The sequence below is a fragment of the Papio anubis genome, chromosome 17 (assembly GCF_008728515.1).
Source record: "Papio anubis isolate 15944 chromosome 17, Panubis1.0, whole genome shotgun sequence".
Lineage (NCBI taxonomy): Eukaryota > Metazoa > Chordata > Mammalia > Primates > Cercopithecidae > Papio > Papio anubis.
In genome coordinates this window covers 9,914,897-9,942,597 of record NC_044992.1, presented here as the reverse complement: position 1 = coordinate 9,942,597, position 27,701 = coordinate 9,914,897, and the positions used below count along the sequence as shown (strand labels likewise).

At 39.1% G+C, this 27,701-nt stretch overlaps 1 protein-coding gene across 1 annotated transcript in view; it reads left to right on the top strand.

Annotated features, from left to right (window-relative positions):
* The first annotated feature begins 1,204 nt into the window (after positions 1-1,204).
* The window catches only part of LOC101009387 (myosin-8), a 30,481-nt gene continuing 3,984 nt past the window's right edge, over positions 1,205-27,701 (top strand). Inside the window, exons 1-33 of the mRNA XM_009189681.4 lie at positions 1,205-1,501; positions 2,481-2,624; positions 2,710-2,866; positions 5,782-5,809; positions 5,910-6,018; positions 6,106-6,198; positions 6,336-6,399; positions 7,029-7,127; positions 7,217-7,320; positions 7,472-7,610; positions 8,780-8,898; positions 8,984-9,133; positions 10,554-10,724; positions 11,910-12,219; positions 12,335-12,402; positions 14,631-14,718; positions 14,803-14,920; positions 15,263-15,386; positions 15,483-15,619; positions 17,381-17,636; positions 19,762-20,004; positions 20,096-20,272; positions 20,355-20,500; positions 20,587-20,677; positions 20,767-21,156; positions 21,570-21,696; positions 22,356-22,474; positions 22,602-22,798; positions 24,259-24,442; positions 24,527-24,692; positions 24,809-24,933; positions 25,830-26,138; positions 26,822-27,025. Of these exons, the coding sequence (XP_009187945.3) occupies positions 1,292-1,501; positions 2,481-2,624; positions 2,710-2,866; positions 5,782-5,809; positions 5,910-6,018; positions 6,106-6,198; positions 6,336-6,399; positions 7,029-7,127; positions 7,217-7,320; positions 7,472-7,610; positions 8,780-8,898; positions 8,984-9,133; positions 10,554-10,724; positions 11,910-12,219; positions 12,335-12,402; positions 14,631-14,718; positions 14,803-14,920; positions 15,263-15,386; positions 15,483-15,619; positions 17,381-17,636; positions 19,762-20,004; positions 20,096-20,272; positions 20,355-20,500; positions 20,587-20,677; positions 20,767-21,156; positions 21,570-21,696; positions 22,356-22,474; positions 22,602-22,798; positions 24,259-24,442; positions 24,527-24,692; positions 24,809-24,933; positions 25,830-26,138; positions 26,822-27,025 (5,166 nt within the window). The 5' untranslated portion in view covers positions 1,205-1,291. The remainder of the gene's footprint in view (positions 1,502-2,480; positions 2,625-2,709; positions 2,867-5,781; positions 5,810-5,909; positions 6,019-6,105; positions 6,199-6,335; positions 6,400-7,028; positions 7,128-7,216; positions 7,321-7,471; positions 7,611-8,779; positions 8,899-8,983; positions 9,134-10,553; positions 10,725-11,909; positions 12,220-12,334; positions 12,403-14,630; positions 14,719-14,802; positions 14,921-15,262; positions 15,387-15,482; positions 15,620-17,380; positions 17,637-19,761; positions 20,005-20,095; positions 20,273-20,354; positions 20,501-20,586; positions 20,678-20,766; positions 21,157-21,569; positions 21,697-22,355; positions 22,475-22,601; positions 22,799-24,258; positions 24,443-24,526; positions 24,693-24,808; positions 24,934-25,829; positions 26,139-26,821; positions 27,026-27,701) is intronic.

Sequence of the window (27,701 nt, the reverse complement as noted above, 5' to 3'; positions counted from 1 at the left end):
TCTCAGAGACTATCCTCATTTGAGTTCTAAGATTAAAAGACCGTTTAGAACAGAATTAGCTTTGACAGTGAGTTCTCAGCTGTGCTTAGAACTGTCCAGTGGCAATAGACTAGTCCATGCCAGTTTTCTTCTATGGCTAAGCATTAAACACTTAAGACATTTTATAGACACTTTTGAAGACCCCAGAAATATTCTTACCTAAAAATATAAACACAAACACCGTTGTTAAAACCATTATATTTTAGCTACCTTTGATGATTCATTATTTGTTGTTAGAAAGACTTATTATTTACGGAAAAGGTCTCAAGTGTTACATCCACGGGGTATAATACCATGACTAAATTCCATGACTAATTTAAGAGGGATCCTGCCCTTCCCTAAGTAACTTATTAATTGAAAATAAAGGAAAAACTCAACCAATCTAACATGTCCACATTGCAGAGGCCTATCTATTAATCAGAAGACAATGGCTTACATGCATGTGATGTACTCTTAAATTTTTTTCTCTGTTTTCTGGATGGAAAGAAAAGAACCCCATGGAATTTATGTGAGAAGAAGGGCCTTTGTGCTGAAGCTCTCATTCCTCTGTGGTTAGATCTGTTAACTGACAGCTGAAATCTCTCATGTCAAAAAAGATTTTGGAATCAAGGCAATGCTAAGTCTGTTGGGAACAAGCCAAATGACAAAAAATCCAGAGTACTAGAATGTATTACGTGCTTCTAACAATCCACTGAGAGATACAACACCAAATATCAACATAAAGATGTGAAAAATAATTATTTGCTTTATGAGAGAAAATGGTCATCTTAAAAGGCAAAGGTGTTTTGATAGCTTTGAAAATATCAACCTTCATTTGAACAAGACAAACTTTCTTTTCTCATTGTGTGATCGTCCTGGCATATGGCATAGACAAACACTATGCAGAAAGAGGAGAGGGAATTAACTAATGACAGTTGCTATAAAACAATCCATCAATAGTTTTAGCTGCAGAGGTTTCATTCTAATTCAGTTGTAGGTACCCTATCCCTGAGGATCAAGATATGTGATCTGGAAAGGAAACTCACAGTCCTAAAAATGAAATCTCAAATTACAGTCTGACTCCAAACTTGTCCTTTAGACTGTGTTAGAACACTGGGGAGTGCCAGTTTGGAGGAACAGTTACAGCACAGGCTATGTTCAACATGCCTTTCATTTCAAAGCCTAACTCACATTTGTGACTTCTGCTTTTTATTTCTCTCTCTCCCGTTTCTTTCCTCCCTAGGCAGAATCCTTTGCTGAATAAATCGCAGCCATGAGTGCGAGCTCGGATGCTGAGATGGCTGTTTTTGGCGAAGCTGCTCCCTATCTTCGAAAATCAGAAAAGGAGCGGATTGAGGCCCAAAACAAGCCGTTTGATGCTAAAACATCTGTCTTTGTGGTGGAGCCCAAGGAATCCTATGTGAAGAGTGCTATACAGAGCAAAGAAGGAGGGAGAGTAACTGTAAAGACTGAAGGTGGAGCAGTAAGTGAAAACAGGGAGAAAATACTCCCCATTTTATTTCTCGGTTCAAAAGTTGAAGCCTAACTTCCTGGGAATCTCCAAGCCTGTTGCCAATGCAAACACCCTTCTAGGCAGTGTAGAGACATCAGATGCGGAAGGCAAAAGGAATTCACAGCAATAACTTCATGTCTTCCCTTCCCAACTTCGCACAGGACCTCACCCCACTATGTATGGCCTTCATAATCTCCCTTCAATTCCCCACTTCCTAGTCTGAATCTCCAAATGTGAGAGAAATGAAAACAAGCTCCTTCTATCAGAAGTTAAATATTTACTTAAATAATGTATTAATATCCCCATTACTTCCAAAAAACGAAGTTTCTTAATGAATGAAAGAAAACAATAAAAATTTAGCCTATTAAAATAAGAACAAAAGGATACGAAGTGATAAATCTGGGATAAGAGAATGTGGGAGGAAAAAATATTTTAAAAAGATAGTGTCCTAGCTCATCATAGGAAACAGGTTTTCTTAACACTTAAGCTCTGAAATGAATATATTTCATGCCTTTTTAAAAAGGACATTAAATAATATAATGAGAAGTATGTGCGATTATAGTTTTACACCAAAATATACAGGCAAACATAAACCCTACCTCCAACCATCAAAACAAATTGGTCTCAGCCAGGGGCAGTGGCTCATGCCTGTAATCCCAGCACTTTGGGAGGCTCAGGCGGGTGGATCGCCTGAGATCAGGAGTTCGAGACCAGCCTGGCCAACATGGCGAAACCCCGTCTCTACTAAAAATACTAAAATTAGTTGGGCATGGTGGTGGGCGCTTGCAATCCCAGCTACTCGGGAGGCTGAGGCAGGAGAATCGCTTGAACCAGGAAGGCGGAGGTTGCAGTGAGCTGAGATTGCGCCACTGCACTCCAGCCTGGGCAACAAGAGCAAAACTCTATCTCAAACAAACAAAAACGAACTGGTTTCTTGCTTACTCACCAGACTCTAACCGTCAGGGAAGACCAAGTCTTCCCTATGAATCCTCCGAAATATGACAAAATTGAGGACATGGCCATGATGACTCACCTACACGAGCCTGGAGTGCTGTACAACCTCAAAGAGCGCTACGCAGCCTGGATGATCTACGTGAGTGTCTGTAAACACCTTTTTATTTCATGTCTCTCTCTGAGTAAAAACAAGATCCAAATGATAAATGTTCTGATCTTCGCAGACCTACTCAGGCCTCTTCTGTGTCACCGTCAACCCCTACAAGTGGCTGCCGGTGTACAACCCCGAGGTGGTGGCTGCCTACAGAGGCAAAAAGCGCCAGGAGGCCCCGCCCCACATCTTCTCCATCTCTGACAATGCCTATCAGTTCATGTTGACTGGTGAGTGAGAGAGGCATCTATTTACAGAAATGTGTAAATAGAATCTTTGGGGCCTCATTATATTATAATAATACATTCTAGCCACAGGGGGCTTCACTGTTTTCAAAAAACTTTCACAGCCGTGACATCTTAACGCTCTTCCCAGCAGCTACCTCCATTTTACAGATGAGTAAAGTGAAGCTCACTGAATTCACTGTCCTTCCCAAGCTAACACAGATAGTTAAGTGGAAGGCTAGCTGAAACAATTACTAGACCACTGTAAACATATTTATTGTTTTCCATATTTTTTTACTTTCCAATTTGGATAGAAAAAAATGTTCAAATAGACTTTTTAAAAATACCCAGGTTCACAGCAATCAACGAAAAGCGTTATCAGCCACAGCTGGAAAACTTTGTGAATTCTTACATTTATTTTTGAACGACACAGCTAATATTGCCAGCCTTTAAGGGTAGAACATGAGTAAAGAAAGCTATGATTTTCCTCCCAAAGATTTGGAGCACTTTCCTATTAAAATGAAAGGAAAAAATCTTTTCTGAGAAAAATTTTTAAATTGTATCAAGGCCTGTTATTCCTGCCTTATCAAGGTATAAACAACCAGCTTTGATATGCATTATAGGCCCAAATACAGCATTAAAACCTTTTATCTTCACACACCAAATGCACTGCCTTTGGAAATAGTTTATATTCCTGAGTTTTCTGTTGTTCCATGGAATTTTGGAAACTAAGGTGTTTTTTCTTTCTTTTTGGTTTGTTTTTTTGCACTTGTTTTTAAATTGTTTTTTCAAGGGGGAGAAAAAAGAGGAAGGGATAAAATAGGAATCTCCCATTACAAATTGGCCATCAGATTCTACAAGGATTCTATGCCAGTAAACTGTTCTTTGGTTGTCAACAGAAGCTAACTACCTCCCAGAAATTATCCAAACACTGGCTCATTTCAGAGGTTTTAATACTCAGCAGCTGCATTTACACAGCTATGTACACCACCCCTGCCCTCCCGCCCAGCGAGCTCTCTGCTCCTAATGGTTTGGTTTGGGGCTGCTCCAAATTGAAGGTTACTTATGGCTCCCAAACATGATTTTAGTACAAAATGGTGCAGCGCTCTAGCATTTGAGCTGCTAAATGTTATTTTAGCATTGCCAAGAGACCCGAACATTGTTTTCTTATCTGTGCTCCCACTAGACGTGATATAATCTTCCACGGTTTTGCTTATACTAGAAAACAAATCTATCTGACTAGGATGCAAAATCTGCATCGGCTTCCCTGAAGAGAAGGCTAAAGTTTTCTGAAGTCTATGTCTATATCTACATCTAAATAACATCCAGATTTGTATCTATTTTCCCTGAATAGATTTTTAGGTTCTAGAATTCTCTAAAATCTATAATCTAGCATTATAGAATTAGAGATTTAACAAATCAGCAAATTGATATAAATACAACGTATCAGTCACATAATCAGTGACACTTGTTTATATTATTTAGAAATGCATATAAGATTAAACGGAAAATAAAAGCAGATGAACACAAATATTCACAATTCCAGACCCCTTCCTTTGCCAGAAGTCAAATGAGTGACATCAAAAGCTGGGAAGGAGCCAGGAGGATATCTTTGACCTTAACTAGCTATGTACTTAATATTAGAAAAGTCACTTCCTCCTTTATCGGTCTCAGTTTTTTATCCCTCAAATGTAAGGGTTGGCCTAAGCAATTTCTAAGATCTTTTATGACTTCAAAATTCTGTAATTCTAATTGAAGTATTTATAAATAAAATTATAGGATGTCTGGGATTTTCTTTAAAATAATTCAGTGAGATTGGGATGGCGTATAGATGATATAAAATTGGCCAAATGTTAATAACCATTGCATCTGTATGATGGGCACATGAGGATTCATTATGTTATTGTCTCTACTTCTGTATATGTCTGAATTTTCTGTAATAAATATTTAAAAAATTAATCAAATATGTACCTTACACTCATTAGGATGTTTACTATCAAAAAAATCAGAAAATAACAAGTTTTGACAAGAACTGGAGAAATTAGAACTCTTGTGCACTGTTCGTGATCATGTAAAATGATTCAGCCACTGTGGAAACAGTATGGTAGTTCCTCAACAAATTAGAAATAGAATTACAGTATGATCTAGCAATTCCACTTCTGAGTATATACCCAAAAGAACTGGAAGCAGGGTCTGGAAGAGACATTTGTACAACTGTGTTAATAGCAGCATTATTTACAATAGCAAAAACATGGAAGCAACCCAAGTATCCATCGACAGATGAACAAATAAGCAAAATGTGGTATATACACGCAAGAAGATATCCTGCCTCTAAAAGGAAGGCAATTCGGACATATGCTAAAATATGAACGAACCTTGAGGGCATCATGCTGAGTGAAAGAAGCCAGTCACAAAAAAAGACAAATACTCTATGATTCCTCTTATATGAGGTACCTAGAGTAGTCAAATTCACAGAGGCAGAAAGTAGAACGGTGGGTGCCAGGGAATGGGAGGAGTAGGAGATGGGGAGTTAAGAGTTTAAGGGACACAGAGTTTCAGTTTGACAAGATGAAAAGAGTTATGGAGATGAAGGGTAGTGATGATTGTACAACTTTACGAATGTACTTACTGCCAGTGATCTCTACACTTAAAAATGGTTAATGGTAAATTTTATGTTATGTGTATCTTACCACAATTAAAAATTAACAAATACAAAAAGGAATAGATGATTCCTTGCTCTCATTTTCACAAATTTTACAGTGAGAAGCAAATGGCTATTTTGGAGGATAAACACAAAACCAAAACCAAAGTTGACATCTTCAAAAAGTTACAAAGAACAAGCTGTGTTTGATCTGAACTGATTCAATAATCTTCATATTAAATATGCATTTTTTAACTGATGATTTTGAATTCATTCACAGATCGAGAGAACCAGTCCATCCTGATCACGTATGTGATTTTTTTTCTTCTCTGATTTGCAAGGATTGTCTTAGATGTTGACAATGCAGGCCATAGTTCTCTGATTTCTTCTCTGATTTCCATTTGACAGCGGAGAATCTGGTGCCGGAAAGACTGTGAACACCAAGCGTGTCATCCAATACTTTGCAACAATTGCAGTTACTGGAGAGAAGAAGAAGGATGAATCTGGCAAAATGCAGGTAGGTCTGGTAGCCAGAGTCAAAGACTCTGTCAAGACTCTCAGATATCTGGAGTTCCAGATGTGAGAACTGCTCCTTCCTTTGCAGGGTACTCTGGAAGATCAAATCATCAGCGCCAATCCCCTACTGGAGGCCTTTGGCAATGCCAAAACTGTGAGGAATGACAACTCCTCTCGCTTTGTGAGTCTCTTGGTCACAGAGGGGTCTACTCCATCCCTAACTTCCAGAGTAGTCACGTCTGAATTATTATTGAATTACTATTTCAGTTGCATCTCTCTGTGTGTTTCAGTTTTCTAATATTAAATATTCTTTTCAAGGGTAAATTCATTAGAATCCACTTTGGAACTACGGGGAAGCTGGCATCTGCTGATATAGAAACATGTGAGTAACAGGACCACTGAAAATCAAAACAGAGAGACAACTGATTTCATTTGCAGGGATATTTTGCAACCTTTGCTGTGCATGAAGCCTGTTAAAAGGGTAGTCTGCTGCCAGTACTGCCCGTAAGCTAATGCCAGGCTTACCCATAATCCACTGAGTGCTCCCTTTGTCTCAATCTCAGACTTGATGGTTCTGTAACACATCCTAGAGAAATTCCTGCCTCAGAAGCAACTATGATTTTTTCCAGGACAAAAGCTAGGGCTACCTATGGGTTTCCACTATATCTCTGTGGTTTGTTCCGGATCTGAGTTTTGGTAGATGTTTCCAAGGTAACCCCTCACCACAGAGTGAATCCTAGGTGATCCAAAGAAGGAGGGGATATTAGGGATCAACTAAAATACAGAGGTCACGGATCCTTCATGTGAAAAATATATTTGTCCTAGAGCAGGTATGCTTCAGTTGCTGCTCTTAGACAGTGAGAATCACCATCCATCTGCAATTGGTCATCAAGTTGAAATCTCACTGGAGCCAAATGTAATGCCCCAAATTTGACCAAAGACGTGAGTTTCATTTACCATCTCAGAAGCATTGATACTTTTTTCTAACTCGATACCTATTTCCCTCTCCAGATCTTTTAGAAAAGTCCAGAGTTACTTTCCAACTAAAGGCAGAAAGAAGCTACCATATTTTTTATCAGATCACTTCCAATAAGAAGCCAGATCTAATTGGTAAGAAAGAACTTAAAGTCATAGATGGAAGTTCATATTTTATTAACAGTGTCTAATGTAAAATGTATGCCCTGAATTCTGTGACCCAGAAATGCTCCTGATCACCACCAACCCATATGACTATGCCTTCGTTAGTCAGGGGGAGATCACAGTTCCCAGTATTGATGACCAAGAAGAGTTGGTGGCCACTGATGTAAGTCAAACACACTAATTTTAAAAATCCATTACATATGGGAATGATAATAGCAACTTACTGTAGGTGTGGTTACCTTAGGATATGTATAAATTATCTTATAAGTTAAGCTCTTCAGCCCTAACCTCTGTCCTATCATTTTTCCTGGTAGAGTGCCATTGACATCCTGGGCTTCACTCCTGAAGAGAAAGTGTCCATCTATAAACTCACAGGGGCTGTGATGCATTATGGGAACATGAAATTCAAGCAAAAGCAGCGTGAGGAGCAAGCTGAGCCAGATGGCACAGAAGGTACCAAAAGAAACTTTATCTGGGTTTAATGAGAGAATGTAGCAAAAAAAAAAAAAATCCTATTTTACACTCACATCTCCTTTGTGGCTGGACTTGTGACTTGTGAAGGGCATATACACATTTACACACACTGCATGCTTTCCTCACCCCCTCCCTTCCTTACATCTCCATGTCTCCATCATTTCCATCCAGCCCAAATAAGTCACAACAAACCCCAAAAGCCACTTATAAGCACAAACTATGAGACAGAATGAGGTATAATAGTGCTCCTCGTTGGCCTTGGCAATGAAGGTGGGTATATGAGATAACTGTAGGCTGCTCTATTTCAGCACTAAATAGGAAGACCCTAGGAACGGACAACAGAGAATCTGCCCAAATTCAGGGCTGGGGAGAAAGATACCCCCAGAGTCATCTCTATGAATGTGTGTATTGTCTGTATATAAATCTATAGACAATATAGGCAGCAAGTAAGATTTAAAAAAAGGAATTAAGAAAAAAGATTATATACTCTACGTATGGAAAGAACACACAATATACAGGACCTACCACAGAAAGATAGTTATCGCTCCTTAAAGCCATCCCTGACCACCTCGAATTGACATTCTTTCTTCTTCCTCTAAACGTTTCACCAGTTACTGGTGTACCTGACATGTGACATTTATTTCCATTATAGTCACTGACAGAATTTTAGAAAGGGACTCTGTAGGGATCACCCAGTAAAATTTAATCTCCACATTTTTAGATAAAGAAACTAATCCAGCAAGGTTTAATAGGGAGGTGAAAAACTAAGATGAGAATCAAAATATTCTGATGTTTACCCTAACAGTGAATATTTATATTATCCTTCCAACTACACCTAATGTGTCTTAAAAACAGGGACTATGGCTTTTACTTATAAAAAATTGCAAGACTGCAATAAACATTACATATGTTTATAGTTGATGAAAAATTTCTTTAAAACTACTTGTAATAAATCACTAAAGGTCAGTATAATCAACCAACCATTTACTGGCAACCACATGCTCTAAGGTTAGAGAACCTCATTTGGCCTTTTATAGAGTTATTTAAGCTTTTTATTTAAATAATAGGTTGAATTGGAGAAAAAAATGGAAAGAGTAGGTAAAAGAGGATATCCTTCATGAAACATGTCCTAAACTGTGTCTCTGCAGTTGCTGACAAGGCAGCCTATCTTCAGAGTCTGAACTCTGCAGACCTACTCAAAGCCCTCTGCTACCCCAGGGTCAAGGTTGGCAATGAGTATGTCACCAAAGGCCAGACTGTGCAGCAGGTAAGTACATGACCTCAATGAATCACACACATCTCAGGCCTTCATGGCATGTCTTCAACAACACCAACAAACATTATCTATGAAGGTGTACAATGCAGTGGGTGCTCTGGCCAAAGCCGTCTATGAGAAGATGTTCCTGTGGATGGTCACCCGCATCAACCAGCAGCTGGACACCAAGCAGCCCAGGCAGTACTTCATCGGGGTGTTGGACATTGCTGGCTTTGAGATCTTTGATGTGAGTTATCTTCATATTAATAAGAATTAAGAAGGAGGCAATTGTGGGCTTTGATGTATTATTATCATTATTCATTCACATTTATAGTGTCCATATTACTTGCCTCCAACACTGCACCTAGAACAAGGGTTATCTGCAAAATAGGAGGTAACATAATGTACTACTAATAATAGCTAACACTCACAGGGCCAGCAGTGTACACTGGGGACTTCAAAATGTTACCTTATTTAATCTTCAAAACAACCCAAGGAGTAGCTAATATTCCCCCAACTTATATAGAAGAAACTGAGATGCAGGGAAATCAAAACACTGGCTAAAGATCCCACAGGTGCATAAGACAAATCCAGGACAGCAACCCAGATCTACAGCAGTTGGTCCATACACAAGCCTTCTTCATAGAGGAGAAAAGGCCCAAAGGTAGAAGCCTAGAGACAGATAAGAGTCTGTCTCTCCTCTTCCAGATTCATCTTACACAAACTATTTTACCTCCAGGGCATTTATTTTATCACCATCTATAAAATAAGGGAGTAAATTATTACAAAGATTCTTTTGGATCTTCAACTGCTATACTCTATCAGGTCCCTGGTTTTACTCACCTGACAAGGGGGATTTGCTAAATGTCTGATATAAATAGAAGAGAAATTACCCTAACGATTTCACTTCATACATCAAGACCTTTATATTAAAGGTCTTAAGATCAGCTTTCCTTAATAATGTATCAGCCAAAGGTGAAAATGTGAACTTTATTTTGAATTGGAGAGTGGGAGTGGTAAAAGAAGTGAGGCTTACCAATAAACTCCTTTCCCCTTTACCTTTGAATCTAAACCATAACACAGGACCATGGTTGAACTTTTAATGTATACTCTTGCCCATGGAATCTTAGAGGAGAAAAGGTAAATTCTACCTGAACTCGTGTTCTAACATTGATATCTGGGACCCTAAACAATGCCTGGAATTCATGAGAAAGGCTCATGTGAATAATGATCTTTTTTTTCAGAGTCTCACTCTGCCGCCCAGTCTGGAGTGCAGTGGCGCGATCTCAGCTCACTGCAACCTCTGCCTCCCAGGTTCAAGCGATTCTCCTGCCTCAGCCTCCCAAGTAGCTGGGATTACAGACGCCCGCCACCATGCCCAGCTAATTTTTTTGTATTTTTAGTAGAGACAGGGTTTCACCATGTTGGCCAGGATGGTCTTGATCTCTTGACCTCATGATCCACCCACCCAGCCTCCCGAAGTGCTGGAATTACAGTTGTGAGACACCACGCCTGGCCAATGATCATTTTTTGAAGGAATAACAGTTTGAATTGTTATTCCTTCATTACTACATTCCACATTTTTTCAATAAAAGAATTTTTTCAGTAATGAATTTTACTACTATAAAAACTCATTTGATGTTGAAAATCTCTACTATTTTGTATAGTTCAACAGCCTGGAGCAGCTGTGCATCAACTTCACCAACGAGAAACTGCAACAGTTTTTCAACCACCACATGTTCGTGCTGGAGCAGGAAGAGTACAAGAAGGAAGGTATCGAGTGGACATTCATTGACTTCGGGATGGACCTGGCTGCCTGCATCGAGCTCATTGAGAAGGTCAGTTTGGTTTCCAAAGAAGGGCAGACTGCGAGGATCACTTTTCCAGAAATCTTAGGCAATTCTAAAAAGTATTACTGTAATCTCAAATGGTTTGTGATCTGAACAAACTGGAAAATTACTACTTAGAAATGACTTCCTCTTTTTAACTTTTACATAAGAAAAATCTGATAGTGTTTACTTTGTTTTGTTCTAAACATTCTTATTCTGATACTGGATCAAATCCAACTTTAACGCAGCACTGAAAACTCTATTTGAGATGTTCTGCTTCACTGCAACTACTATCTTCATTAGTTCTTGATCTATCTACATTATGATCCATGATGTCCACAATAAAAATATTTTTCTATATAAAAATTAATGCACACATGATACAGTTAGTGCTTTCATGAAAGCTAATCTGTTCAAAGTCAAGAAGTCAAACTGCATATGCTACTTCATAATCTATTTTATTTATTTATTTAGTTAGTTAGTTATTTAGACAGGGTCTCACTCTATTGCCCCGGCTGAAGTGCAGTGGTGCGATCACAGCTCACTGCAGCCTCAACCTTGAGGCTCAAGCAATCCTCTCACCTCCGTCTCCCAAGTAGCTGGGACCACTGGCATGTGCTTGGCTAATTTTTGAATTTTTTGTAGAGACAGTGTCTTGCCATGTTGCCCTAGCTGGTCTCGAACTCCTGAGTTCAAGTGATCCTCTTGTCTTGTCCTCCCAAAGTATTAGGATTACAGGCGTAAGCCACTGTACTCAGCCTATAATCTATTTTAAAGAAATTAAATACCCAAAATATCTTAAAGATAGTTTGGTTGTTTATACTGTTTAATTACTGCATAGAGTCAACATCGTAAGTCAGCAAGTTATTTTCATAGCAAAGAAAAACTCTGACAATAGATTTATTCACTGAGTAGGAAAAAAGTGTGATAATACACAACATTTCAACATGCTGTGTTGAGGGAGTTTGTATCCAGCTATTCTTTTAATTGAAAGTAATGCTACAGATTGAATGTGAGAAGAATAGTGGAAAAGTCACTCTAGTGGTAACAAGGGACTTCTTTGAGCTGCGACCCTGGTTTATTTCAGACATATATTTAATCGGGGGTGCTCATAATTCAGTCAAATGATAGCCACCATGTCTCTATCTTTTGAGAGAAGTCAGGTTGACACCAATGTTACTTTTCTGAATTCAGCCACTGGGCATCTTCTCCATCCTGGAAGAGGAGTGCATGTTCCCTAAGGCAACAGACACCTCCTTCAAGAACAAGCTGTATGACCAGCACCTGGGCAAGTCTGCCAACTTCCAGAAGCCCAAGGTGGTCAAAGGCAAGGCCGAGGCCCACTTCTCTCTGATTCACTATGCTGGCACTGTGGACTACAACATTACTGGCTGGCTGGACAAGAACAAGGACCCCCTGAACGACACTGTGGTTGGGTTGTACCAGAAGTCTGCAATGAAGACTCTAGCCAGTCTCTTTTCCACGTATGCGAGTGCTGAAGCAGGTACTTTCTGTGTCCTTAATCTAAATTGAACCCATTCTCACAGAATGTTATAAATACATGTTCATATAAGCCTCTGGTATTCTATTCTTATTGATGGGTTTTCTTTTTACCTCAGATAGCGGCGCAAAGAAAGGTGCTAAGAAAAAGGGCTCTTCTTTCCAGACTGTGTCTGCCCTTTTCAGGGTAAAGTACAAATTTATTTTGAAATATCTACTCAGTTTCTATGAATTATCATAATTAGGGATTTAGAATACATTATGAAGGAATAAAATGTTAACAGGAACCACTTCAAATATCCGCTCTCGTTAGAGTATAGCCAAAGAAATACTACTCCTGTAGGAACGGATGCTTTACCCATTATTCCTTATTATGATTATCTAATGTATTCAGGATGGCCAAAATGTCCTTAGAAACTTTCTTATTATATAATGAAGCTGATTTCTAAAGAAGTGTAGTTAAACTTCAGAGCTGTCCCTGTGGAAGGCCATATTCTTATTCTACTAATGTTGCCCTTTGAAAATGTTCCTGAGTTCCTCTTTGAGAATGAGCTTCAGATACACTCTTTATGACATCTTTCACCGAAACATATCTTTGTCCTCTGAGGTGAATTTAATTTTTCCTTACAGCTGAAAATCATCTAAAGCCAAGCCCAGTGATTTAAATGGATCATTAAGATACGAAATATCTCTTGAGATTAAAGAATAATAGTTTCACTACAAGATAATGTGATTTTCCTATGTAGCTTAAAAACTGGTTCTTATATGTGGACTAATAATGGCTTTTTAATCTAAATGTATATGGCTAAGTCTCATTCTTTATAAAACTAAAATACAGACATGACATACGACCTATGATCTAAACAAGAAAACTACTCTTGTTCTTTTTCTTTCTCACAACCAATTTGCATTATCTTACCAAATAAGACTTCTGTTTTATCAACTTGTTTTCACACATGTTTTCAAAATTAGGAACTCACATTACTTATTTTCTTCATTTCCTAATGGTTAACTGAGATGTGGAAAAAAAAAAAAAAAATCTGCCTTCTTGGCCGGGCGCAGTGGCTCACGCCTGTAATCCCAGTACTTTGGGAGGCCGAGGCGGGCGGATCACGAGGTCAAGAGATCGAGACCAGCCTGGCCAATATGGTGAAACCCTGTCTTTACTAAAAATATAAAAATTAGCTGGGTGTAGTGGTGCACGCCTGTAATCCCAGCTACTCAGGAGGCTGAGGCAGAAGAATCACTTGAACCCGGGAGGCAGAGTTTGCAGTGGACTGACATTGCACCACTTACTCCAGCCTGGGCAACCAAGTGAGATTCTGTCAAAAAAAAAAAAAAATCTGCCTTCTTAAGAGTACACCTAAGAATATTAAGAAATATTTGTATGAGTTTTCTATGGCTGATTAAAACATCATCTTCTGTCACAACTGATCTCTGTATTTCTGGAATAACTCCCCCCATATGCTTCAGACAGTAAATAGTCTCAGGTACCCAACACCCACCCACCCAAGGTTATATAGTTTCACAATTTTATTTTATTTTGTTTTATTTTCGAGATGGAGTCTTGCTTTGTCACCCAGGCTGTAGTGCAGTGGAGCGATCTCAGTTCACTGCAACCTCCGCCTCCCAGGTTCAAGCAATGCTCCTGCCTCAGCCTCCCGAGTAGTTGAGATTACAGGTGCCCGCCCACCACACCCGGCTAATTTTTGTATTTTTAGTAGAGACGGGGTTTCACCATGTTGGCCAGGTTGGTCTCAAACTCCTGACCTCGTGATCCGCCCGCCTCGGCCTCCCAAAGTGCTGGGATTACAGGCATGAGCCACCGTGCCCAGCCAGTTTCACAGTTTTAGACTGTGCAAAAACCAAAACAAAACCAGAGGTTAAGAGGTCCCAGGGAATAATACACTCAAGGAAGGAAAGGCAAAAGTTAGGACAATTGCTAACTTAGGTTACCACTGTAAACTGCTACTGTGAAAATTATTAGCACTGAGAGAGACGAAAGAGACCCCACAAACAATCTCACCTATTCTCAGATAATGTCCAGAGAAACAAAAGGGATTTTATAGAGTCAGGTAGCTCATTAGTAGCATAGCAAGGCCATCACTTTCTGTCTCGTGATTCTCCGCTGAGAACCTTTCCTTGTGAATCACAAGGTTACTGAATTGCAATTTGTTTATGAGACAGATCCCTGGTGTTACAAAGGAATACCCTGGAGATGTGCATTCCTTCCAAGCACTTTGGCCTTCTTGTTATTTGGCAGGCTAGAACTCTTGAGACCCTCAAAATACAGAGCAACTGAAGCCTCACAGATGCATGCCTAGTAAAGGACTGTCAAGGTTCATTCCACACAATTACAAAAAAACGACCTGAAATACAACTTTTTCATCAAGTCCTTTCTGTCTGGTTTTCTAGGAAAATCTAAATAAATTGATGACGAATCTGAGGAGCACACACCCTCACTTCGTACGGTGTATCATTCCCAATGAAACCAAAACTCCTGGTAAGACACAGAGAGTGAAATAACCAAACAGGCACAGGGTTGAACATCAAATGCCCAGGAATAAGTACTGTTCTATATTTTTAGGGGCAATGGAACATGAACTTGTGTTGCACCAGCTGAGGTGTAACGGGGTGCTGGAAGGCATCCGCATCTGTAGGAAAGGATTCCCAAGCAGAATCTTATACGGTGATTTTAAACAAAGGTCAGTCTTCTTTGTTGTATTTCATTAATACCGTGACTATTTTACCATCTTAATTGTGTCCTCTGTTCATTTTGTTTCATATATCCTCAGTATATATTAAAAAATTAAGCGGTCGAATAATATAGTCTTGTGGTAGTAGGATAATACAACAGGTTAGAAGGATAACAGGAAGCCGGCATGCAACAGAAAATCATATTGTTTTACTATCTGTCCTCAAAGGACAGTTGGATTTTCTACTTTTATTTCTACTCTCAGATTTTTGTTGATATTTCTTTTTGGTGTCATTTTTGTTGGCATGTGGTCACATTTTCCTAACCATTCCTTCTTTGTTTAACTGAGCAGATACAAGGTTTTAAATGCGAGTGCTATTCCAGAGGGACAGTTCATTGACAGCAAGAAGGCTTCTGAGAAACTTCTTGCTTCTATTGACATTGATCATACTCAATATAAATTTGGACATACCAAGGTATACTGTTATTTATTTACACCCGATCCAAGTACCTTCTGCCATTTCTGCATCTCCTGCAGTATGGGGATGATTTGTGACTGTCTCTTTCTCCAGGTTTTCTTCAAAGCTGGCCTCCTGGGTCTTCTGGAAGAAATGAGAGATGAAAAATTGGCCCAGATTATAACAAGAACACAAGCTGTCTGTAGGGGATTCCTAATGAGGGTAGAATATCAGAAGATGTTGCAAAGGAGGTAACAACCATGCAGAATATCAGAGTTATAAGGTCCCTTAAGGACTATCAATCAGTCTTCTTCATTCATTAATTATTTCGTTTTGTGGCTAATAGTTCCTCTCACCCAATTCAGAACTCACTGCTACAACACAGCAGCCTTTGCTTCAGCTCTCACAATTGGATTCCCTTCAAAACTTCTCTCCTACCTCCAGCCATCTCACATACAGTCACAAGAATAGTTTATAGTAAGCAGTATTTTCGTCAAGCCAGTTGCTTGCTTGCCTGCCAAGGCCCTCTCTATTCCCCACCTCATCTATCATTTCCAACCACATAGCCTTTTCCAGCCAGGCTAAACAATTTGTTTATCTACGATTCTCTCATTTGCTTATCTCCTTATCTCATCTCTCCCCTCATCCTAATTTATCTATTTACCAATTTAAAACTTTAATTTCCCCTTTCTGTAACCAACCTCACCCAGTTTGTCTACCCAACCCTACTGCATTCCCTCTACTTACACACACACTGTGCATTCATTTTTCTCATCTGTACTAATTCGGGCCTGCACTGGAAGTGTTCCTGAGTCTTTCCCATGTGTGAACGTTATGGTCTGTGTCAAGGTATCTGTTTTCACAGAGTTACAAGTCTTAAAAATTGGACCTATAGGCCGGGTGCGGTGGCTCACGCCTGTAATCCCAGCACTTTGGGAGGCCGAGACGGGTGGATCACAAGGTCAGGAGATCGAGACCATCCTGGCTAACACGGTGAAACCCCGTCTCTACTAAATATACAAAAAATTAGCTGGGCAAAGTGGTGGGTGCCTGTAGTCCCAGCTACTCTGAGGACTGCCAGCTAGGCTGAGGCAGGAGAATGGCATGAACCCGGGAAGCAGAGCTTGCAGCGAGCTGAGATCGCGCCACTGCACTCCAGCCTGGGCAGTAGAGCAAGACTCCATCCCCTCCCCCCCAAAAAAAAATTGGACCTATAGAGATGGAATTTCCATTTTAACAAGCTTGAAGAAACAGACACATTGCTACAAGGTAGTCAAACCTAGCCAGTCGATGGCTATAGTTTGCAGTAGGGGTACCTTTTATTACTATTTTTCACTTTATTTCAATAAAATAAATTTTAGAGCTCAACAGAGGCTGAATGCCTCGCAAATATTAACAATCCAATTAATCAGTTAAGACTGAGGCACTTGAAAGAATTTGAGATAAGCCAGTGTATTATCTGAAGAAGCTAGCAAAAAAAGTTTATAGAGTGGACAATTCAGTGTTGTTCAAAATAAGAGGAGCAACTTCAAGGAAGAGACGACAAACCATACGCTCAGTTTAGGTGGGCAATTCAGAAAACAACCTATGCCATTTCACAGTTCTCATCCGTATGTCCACAGACAGGCAGCACAATCAACATGCAATCGTCACACCCACCTCAAATCACTAATACTGTCATGTGTCAAATGGCATGTGCTGATCTTACATTCAAAATATTCACCCCAAAGGCACTTTCTTTGCTAGGGACTGAGAACACAGTAGATCTGCTCAATATGAACAGCACTCAATTAGCAAAGTGGTTATACTGAGGGCTACTGACCATGAGTGTGAGCGTGAAAATGTGTGTACGTGTGTGTGTGTGTGTGTGTAAAGCCAGAATATAATATATAGAGAATGTGACATATTTATTTGTGAGGGGCATTCATTAAAAGGGAAATCTGTGTGTGATAAGTAACAATAACATTGCCTCTAATGGATCAGTCTACACTGATATTTTCACGTCATCGCAGAGAAGCACTTTTCTGCATCCAGTATAATGTCCGTGCCTTCATGAACGTCAAGCACTGGCCCTGGATGAAACTATTCTTCAAGATTAAGCCTCTCCTCAAGAGTGCAGAAACAGAGAAAGAGATGGCCACCATGAAGGAAGAATTCCAGAAAACGAAAGATGAACTTGCCAAGTCGGAGGCAAAAAGGAAGGAGCTAGAGGAAAAAATGGTCACTCTCTTAAAAGAGAAAAATGACCTGCAACTCCAGGTTCAATCTGTGAGTACTCCATATTCTGAATGCGTCATGTTACTGAAGCTTGTTTGAAATACACATATACTTTGGATTTATAAATGACCTCTACTTGAAAAAAAAATCTCAAGTTGCTGTTTTTAATACCTCATTTATCTTTCAATATTCTATAAGGAAGAAAAGCCACAATTATTTCCAAGTTACAACGGGAAAAGGAAAGATTGAAGAATTTGTTTAAATAATTATCACAACATTTAACAGCCATGAAGGAAGTAGCTTAAAGCCAACCCCCACAAGTCTCAGACAAATATTTTACCCCTTTACCTGGGCTACTTTAGCCCAGCATTAAAAGTACAGCCCTATTTTCTAAACTCAAGTCTATGAGATGTATTTAAATTCAAACTTATTTCTCTCTGTGTCTCCTTTCCCCAACCCCCAAGATTTAGCACAATAAGTCCCCATTATATTCCATTTAAATGTTTTTTAAAACTCAAGAACAAAACGAACACTGGGAAATTAAAAAATATTCCCCAGGCCAAATAACCTAATAAATTAGGGACTGGACTGATCTTTATTTAAATATTTTCATTAGTCACTTATAAAAACTTTATTGAGCTATATAGTTTCTGAGAATTACACTTTCTCATATATTCTAAAATTCATTTTGATAATTATAGGAGGAGGGGAGAGGGCCACAAATGGGATGGACAAAGCAAATGTGGCATAACTTAGCAACTGGTGAATCTAGGTTCATAACATATCACTGTTCATTCTATTTTTTTTTTCCTAACTTGACGTATGAGTTTGAAAATTTTCAAAATTTCAGGGGCTCAGCACAGACTTTCCACATTAACCAGATTTAGAAGGGAATAGGAAAACAAAATCAAACAAAAACACAAAAGCAGAAAGGGCTAAGAAGAGTTCATTGATCTTTCCTGAACTAAAACTGTCCTGGGCAGAAGAACCTCTAGCCTAGTCAATGGTACAATTCTCTGAAAATTATGTTGCAGTTTAAAGAACATTTCTGTTACACTGGGGAAATCTGAATATAGACTGTATATTAGATAATACTATTGTATCAGTGATAATATTTTCATTTGTAATAACAGCATTGTAGTTATATAGGAGAATGTTCATGTCCTTAGGAGCGACATGCTAAAATATCATATCTGCCATTTACTTTCAAATGATTTAGGACAGTGTATATGTATGTGTGCGCATGTGCATATATGTGTCTATGTGTGTGTTTAGAGAGAGAAAAAAACAGTAAAATGCTAAAAATGTGAGGATTTAGGTAAACGGTATATGGCAATTTATTGTATTATTCATACGGCTATTCTGTAAGTTTAACAGTTTTCAAAATAAAAGTTAGGGTAAAAGTTCCAAAAAATAAAATTCTTCTTAAGACTAATGGGTAATTCTTTAAATGGAAATGTAAATTTTCAACAATTATAGCACTGTATGAACTATCAGGAAGGTATATTAAAACTATCAGGAAGGTATATTAGAACTATCAGGAAGGTATATCAGGAAGGTATATTTTTAGTATATTAAAAAATACTACATGGAAATGTATTTAAGTTATTTTTCTTCTTTTTCTTTTTTCAATACAGCCTAGCAATTAGTGGTTTGAGGGGGACAGGGAATGATCAAAACCAAAACTAACCAATTTAACTAAATCAAAATCTTTAAATATTACAGCTGAAAAGCTCTTGGCAATCATTTATTCGAAATATACATATGTGAATATATATAAATATATACATATATGAATATATATAAATATATATATATATGAATAAAAAGAATAAAGCAATTTGCCCAAAGTCATACATATGGAAGCAATATTGGGACAAGAACCCAGGCTTCCTTTTGCCTGATTTAGAGGTCTTTCCACTCTTCTACAAATTATTTTTTAAATAGACAATAGCTTCAATCCAGTAACTTCGCAAACTAGTTTGCTTCTAAAACTATAGTCTCACTTCCAATAAGCTGCATCTCTCCAGACTATGTAATAATGTTCAATTCAATTAAATTTATATTCATACGGAAACATTCAACAGACTTCAATAAAACACTATTATTTTTGTGCAAAAAAAACCAAGTTTCAAAATAAGTAACACTCTAAGTATCTGAATGAATCTCTCCATAGGAAGCAGATAGCTTGGCGGATGCAGAGGAAAGGTGTGAGCAACTGATTAAAAACAAAATCCAACTTGAGGCCAAAATCAAAGAGGTGACTGAGAGAGCTGAGGAGGAGGAAGAGATCAATGCTGAGCTGACAGCCAAGAAGAGGAAACTGGAGGATGAATGTTCAGAACTCAAGAAAGACATTGATGACCTTGAGCTGACACTGGCCAAGGTTGAGAAGGAGAAACATGCCACAGAGAACAAGGTAGCAGTCATATTCTACAATACTGTATAGAGGTTCTGCCACCAACTAAATTGCTTTACAGGAGAAATAATCTCTTTCTTAACCTTTGTAGGTGAAAAATCTTACAGAAGAGATGGCAGGCCTGGATGAAACCATTGCAAAACTGTCCAAGGAGAAGAAGGCTCTCCAAGAGGCCCACCAACAGACCCTGGATGACCTGCAGGCAGAGGAGGACAAAGTCAACACCCTGGCCAAAGCTAAAACCAAGCTAGAACAGCAAGTGGATGATGTAAGAACATTTTAAATATCCCTTTGAAAGATTTTTTTTAAATATATACTTTCAATTTTTACCATATTTACTTTCTTATTAGCTTGAAGGGTCTCTGGAACAAGAAAAGAAGCTTCGAATGGATCTAGAAAGAGCAAAGAGGAAACTGGAGGGTGACCTCAAATTGGCCCAAGAATCCACAATGGATATAGAAAATGACAAACAGCAACTTGATGAAAAGCTTAAAAAGTAGGAGCTTTTTAGAAAAAAACTTCTATGTGATATCATCTTTCAATTCATATGAGTATTAATACGTCTTGTTCTTCTGTCTAAAGGAAAGAATTTGAAATTAGCAATTTGATAAGCAAAATTGAAGACGAGCAAGCTGTAGAAATTCAACTACAGAAGAAAATCAAAGAGTTGCAGGTGAGTCATCTCACCTCCAGTTTTTCTGCACACCAAAAAAACATTGAAGTTGAGATGAGTTTATGTTTATGTGCTTCTTTCATTCCCAGGCCCGCATCGAGGAGCTGGAGGAAGAAATCGAGGCAGAGCGGGCCTCCCGAGCCAAGGCAGAGAAGCAGCGCTCTGACCTCTCCCGGGAACTGGAGGAGATCAGCGAGAGGCTGGAAGAAGCCGGTGGGGCCACTTCTGCTCAGGTGGAATTGAACAAGAAGCGGGAGGCTGAGTTTCAGAAACTGCGCAGGGACCTGGAGGAGGCCACTCTGCAGCATGAAGCTATGGCGGCTGCTCTTCGGAAAAAGCACGCAGACAGTATGGCTGAGCTTGGGGAGCAGATTGACAGCCTGCAGCGGGTCAAGCAGAAGCTGGAGAAGGAGAAGAGTGAGCTGAAGATGGAGATTGATGACCTTAGCAATAACGCAGAGGCCATTTCCAAAGCCAAGGTACCCAATACTGTCTCTAAATGAAGGTAATCATCTATAAGAACACCCACTGTTCTCTATCACTAAACATTGTTTGCAGGCATTTTTCAGGACTACTTAAATATTTTCTAACCTAATATATCCCATTCTATGGTATTTTTTTAATGCTGGTTATGATCTATTAAGATGATTTCAAAATCCACTTTAAGCAAGTGTCAATATCATTGGAATAAATGGTCTCCCAAAATAACTAGTTTAGGCACATTATGCACTCACCATGCCTAAATTATTGCACGTTTCACAGAGTTGATGTCCTAACTTTCTACTCACACTTAGACATGAATTTATTTACTCTACAAGTATTTTAAGAATCAAGTTTTAACTTTTTTTTATTGCATTCAATGTCTCATCTTTCATTGCTACATATCCTGTAGGGGAACCTTGAAAAGATGTGCCGCGCTCTAGAAGACCAAGTGAGTGAGCTCAAGACCAAGGAAGAGGAGCAGCAGCGGCTGATCAATGACCTCACAGCGCAGAGAGCGCGTCTGCAGACAGAAGCAGGTAAAGACATCTTCTCTGGGTCCCAAAACCATGGACTAAATAAAAAGGATTCTAGGGGTTCTAATAAACAGCAACATTCCCACTTTAGAGAAAGATAAACAAATGATCAGAGTTTGCTGAGAAGGTCAAAAAGGAAAGAAAGCAAGACTGAGCAGACAAGTTTACTTTTAAATGGCAATGTTGCTTTTAAATCTCCGGTTCTAACCAGTTCTATAAAAATACTTAGAAGCAGATGATGTGTAGATTAAACACATCACACACAAACAGACACACACACATACAGACACACAGACACACACACACAGGTTGAGTATTCCTAATCTGAAAATCAAAAATCTGAAATGCTCCAAAATTCAAAACTGAGGGCTGGCATGATGTCCAAATGAAATGCTCACTGCAGCTTTTCAGATTTTAGATTTTCGGATTAGGGATGCTGAACTGGTAAGTGTAATGCTAATATTTTAAAATCAAACAAAAATCTGAAATCTGAAACACTTCTGGTCCCAAGCATTTCAGGTAAGGAATATACAGCTTGTGTGTATATATATACACACACACACACACATACATATACATATATATATGCATACATATAAATATAAAAGGTTTAGACTTATTTTTATGCCAGTAAAAAATTCCCTTACGTCTATTATTCCTAGGTGAATATTCTCGACAATTAGATGAGAAAGATGCTTTAGTCTCTCAACTTTCAAGGAGCAAGCAAGCATCTACTCAGCAGATTGAAGAGCTGAAACGTCAACTAGAGGAAGAAACTAAAGTGAGTTTTGCCAAAGATTTTTTTGACTAACCAAATCTAAACCTGCCCAGTGAGGCTCTACTTGGGATGTGTAAGTTAAATATCACTGAATACATGAATTTATGTCACTGAACTGCTACTTCTGCAGGCCAAGAACGCCCTGGCGCACGCCCTGCAGTCCTCCCGCCACGACTGCGACCTGCTGCGGGAACAGTATGAGGAGGAGCAGGAAGGCAAAGCTGAACTGCAGAGGGCGCTGTCCAAGGCCAACAGTGAGGTTGCTCAGTGGAGGACCAAATACGAGACGGACGCCATCCAGCGCACAGAGGAGCTGGAGGAGGCCAAGTATGTGTTGTGAACTCTAGAAAAGGAACTCCCAGAAGCAGCTGTGATATTTATGATGATGATAACATAACAATAGCAAAAGCTAACATTTATTGTGTGCATACTGTGTCAAGTATTTTATATATATATATATGTATATCAGCTTATTTATCTTCATAACAATATTATATTGGTATCATTATTCTAATCCCCATTTTACAGATGAGGAAGTTGAGGCTATAAGATGTTAACCAACTAACCCAAAGGTATCTGCTTAATAAATGATACAGCTGGGTTTGGAGCCTGTCATTCTGATTCCACAGCCCACCTTCTTAAGCATTGAGTAGAAGACATACCTCTTAAAACTCACATTGGAGGCCACCAAACCATATATAATGTTTAGGGTTTGGCCTAAATAAAGCCTTAGTCTGCATATAGACAAATGGAGACCTTCAAGTAGATCTCCTTGGGCATCAAGTCAAAGGTTTTTCTCTACCATAAGGATGTGTACTTGGCACACAACTGAAAATGAACTGAGAATGCAGAGAATTCAGGAGGGGGAAAAAAAACAAACAAAAAAAACCCTGCCTTTGTTTAAACTGCATGAATTGTCCTGATTTATCTATGAATTTCTTTCCCTGGAGAGATTGTCCAAATACAATGATTAGAAGAAACTGGCTGTTCTCTAGGGAAAAGAATACATAAAATGGAATGGAAAGTCTGAGAAAGCAAATGAATATGCTCAGTATATTTCCGGCCAGTAAAACATCTAGTTAACCTCAAATCCATATTGGAGTCAGAATGAATATATAAGTCAAACAACAAGATTGTCCTGGCTAATAATTTTCCACAGTCATACTCAATCAGAAGTCTTAAAAATCTCGAGTTACTTAGGTAGTAAGGCACATACGACGGCAGCACCAACAGCAGCCTCTAAGAATTCTATAATAGTCCAAGGACTTGTTTCCAACTCTTCACCACTTTGGACCTTTCCAAACAGTTTACCAATCTAGAAAGCAGTTCTGGCTGCCACCATTTTGAAAATCATATGCTATTTGCCAGTATAGAAACAGGACTGTGGCCAGGCGCAGTGGCTCACACCTGTAATCCCAGCACTTTGGGAGGCCAAGGTGGGCGGATCACCTAAGGTCAGGAGTTCAAGACCAGCTTGGCCAATATATAGTGAAACCCTGTCTCTATTTAAAAAAAAAAATACAAAAATTAGCTGGGCGTGGTGGTGCATGCCTGAAATCCCAGCTATTTGGGAAGCTGAAGCAGGAGAATCGCTTGAACCCAGGAGGTTGCAGTGAGCCGAGATGGCGCCACCGCACTCCAGCCTGGCGACAGAGGGAGACTCCCTCTCTTAAAAAAGAAACAAAAGAAAAGAAACAGGACTGTGAAAAGGGACCAAGGAGGTTATCACTTTGCTTCTTTTGCTTCTGGTCTTGGCCATTCTCCTGAGTGCCTGGCTAACTTTTCAGGAAGAAATTGGCCCAGCGCCTGCAAGAAGCGGAGGAACATGTAGAAGCTGTGAACGCCAAATGTGCATCCCTTGAAAAAACAAAGCAGCGGCTTCAGAACGAAGTTGAAGACCTCATGCTTGATGTGGAAAGGTCTAATGCAGCCTGTGCAGCTCTTGATAAGAAGCAAAGGAACTTTGACAAGGTAGCCCAGACTGCTTAAACTTTAAGAGCGTTTTACTTGGTCTTCCTTTCTTCTTGGATCAACTCATGATTTATTGCTTTTCAGGTCCTATCAGAATGGAAACAGAAGTATGAGGAAACTCAGGCTGAACTTGAGGCCTCCCAGAAGGAGGCCTGTTCTCTTAGCACCGAGCTGTTCAAGGTGAAGAATGCCTACGAGGAATCCCTGGATCAACTTGAAACGCTAAGAAGAGAAAATAAGAACTTGCAGCGTGAGTCCTCACAGTCTTCCCAGTCCTCACAGTCCTCCCTACCCCATATATCCCTGGGAGGACCTTGCCATGTTGCCATCTTTCTGACCATTTCTCTCCTGTCTGTTCAACCACAGAGGAGATTTCTGACCTCACTGAGCAGATTGCAGAGGGAGGAAAGCAAATTCACGAATTGGAAAAAATAAAGAAGCAAGTAGAACAAGAGAAATGTGAAATTCAGGCTGCTTTAGAGGAAGCAGAGGTACATATTACCTTGTATTATGTTATGGAAAAACAAAGACAAACATCAGTTAAAAAAAAAAACAAAGTGGGGCTAGCGACAATTTAAACTTACAGGATCTTTATGAAGGGCAACTTGACAATAGTTATCAAAAATCCTTAAAAATGTAAATACTCTGACCCGTCAATTCTATTTCTAAGATTTTATCACCCAAAAAAAGTCAACTGGAGTACAGCTTTAAGACAAAGATGTCCAATCTAAGAACAAAAGTAAGCAAATTACAGAACAGCTATATGATGAAATTTTATATAGCCACTAAATATGACTATTTTGGAAAAATATTTTATGGTAGACAGTATTTTAAAGACACAAATTTGCATATACAATATAATTTTGATTATGCAAAAATATATAGAAGTAGGAAAAAGGACTTGAAAAAACTACATCACATTAAAATGTTTATCTCTTGCTGGGGGAACAACAGTTAGTTTTTCTTTTGTTTTTATGTATTGCCCTCACATTATACAATGCACATTTATTATGTAATCAGAAAAAAATTAACATATTTTAAAACTGATAATTTCTAGACTCGAGGTTAGTATGTTCCACAAGAACATTTTCATTTCTAAAACAGATTGAGAGTTTATATTTACTATACATGAATTTAATTATATAATTTTATTAGTACTAATATGAATAATATTTGTATAGCACAAAGCGCCTTCATTGCAGAGCTGCTCTAAATAATCTGTCACTGAATAAACAAAATAATGATTTACCTAGAAGATTGCCAGAACTACTGTATTATACTTTGTAAAATTAGACAAACTGATATTGACGAGAGTTTGGCTCACAAGGGAATATACTCCAAATACTCAGGCTCTTCTCCATTATTAATTGACAACCGTTTTGTTAAGGCATCTCTTGAACATGAAGAAGGAAAGATTCTGCGTATCCAGCTTGAGTTAAACCAAGTCAAGTCTGAAGTTGACAGAAAAATTGCAGAAAAAGATGAGGAAATTGACCAGCTGAAGAGAAACCACACTAGAGTCGTGGAGACAATGCAGAGCACGCTGGATGCAGAGATTAGAAGCAGAAATGATGCTCTGAGAGTCAAGAAGAAAATGGAAGGAGATCTGAATGAAATGGAAATCCAGCTGAATCATGCCAATCGCTTAGCTGCGGAGAGTTTAAGGAACTACAGGAACACCCAAGGAATCCTGAAGGTAAATGGGTCCACATTTGCCTCCCAGATGAAGCAGGGAAAATACCTGTCTTCCATTTCCCAAACACCTTGCTAAACCATCCTTTTTTTCTCTTAACAAATTTTACAGCTGACAGCACAAAGATAACTGAACTAAATACACATAGAACATATTATTTTTAAGAAAATGTTATGTAGAAGATCAAACAGATGCCTAGGCATTACAATATGATATGAAAGCAAGTGAACAGACTTGGGCACCAGACAGGCCTGAGGTTGAGTCTTAGTTTTGTCATTTACTAGCTGCCTGATTTTAAGCAAGTTATTTAACCTCTCAGAACCTCTGTTCCTTCTTCAAAATAAGAATGAAATTCCCCACCTCACCGAGTTACTGTGAAGATCAAATGAAATAACAGATGCCAAGTCCTGGAGAGAGCATATGGAAACTGCTCCACAAATGACAGACATTAGTGACTCACACATGACACAATAACCAGTTAATGGCAGAAACAGAACAACAATCTGTGTCTCCTGATAATTCTCTCTCACCCTAAGCAAATGACCTAACCATACTCAGATGCAGTCAAATGACAGGCAGAGGTCATCTTCTGTTCCTGGCGCCAGTACAATCTCCCAGTTCATCTCCTGGGATCTTCAAATCCCCTTCAGAACACCTAAAGCCTTTTTCTGTTTTTCACTTAACAGGAAACCCAGCTCCACCTAGATGATGCTCTCCGGGGCCAAGAAGACCTGAAGGAACAGCTGGCAATCATAGAGCGCAGGGCCAACCTGCTGCAGGCTGAGATCGAGGAGCTGCGGGCCACTCTGGAGCAGACAGAGAGGAGCAGGAAAATCGCCGAACAGGAGCTCCTGGATGCCAGTGAGCGTGTCCAGCTCCTGCACACCCAGGTGAGACCCTCACATCAAACAAATGCTGGTGTACTGGTAGGGGGATGCATTAGAATTATCACATGAAAGTACTCAATTTGTATAAATATGTGTACCAGCTCCTCCACACCCAGGTGAGACCCTCACATCAAACAAATGCTGGTGTGCTGGCAGGGTGATGCATTAGAATTATAGCATGAAAGTACTCCATTTGTATAAATATGTGTATGTAAACAAGGATGGGGGATATGCTCAAAAATACTCATTGCCATTATCTTAGGGTAATTAGATTATGGGTGATTTTTTTTGTTTTTTGGTGTGTGTTCCTGTTTCCTTCTTGGGGTTTCTATGCCCCCTCCCCAAAAAAGCTATTACTTTTTTATTTAAAAATAAGGTTTGGCTATTTAGATTATTTTGGAAACCATGAGGTAGAATAATACTGAGTAAAGACACCTGCTACCTCCAAAATCTGAAAATGTTCCATGCAGTGTTTCTCATCGGTAGCACTTAAGCATTTAGCACTGCTGTGTTCACTGTCCCCATGCCTTACAGCACATTTAGCATTCTTGACTTGCCCAGGCATTAAATGCAGTAGCACCCCCTAGTCATTTTGACAACCAAAAATATCTGCCCCTAAACATTTTCAAATACCCATTGAGACAATATTGCTTCTCTCTGAGAAATACTGAGTTGAAAT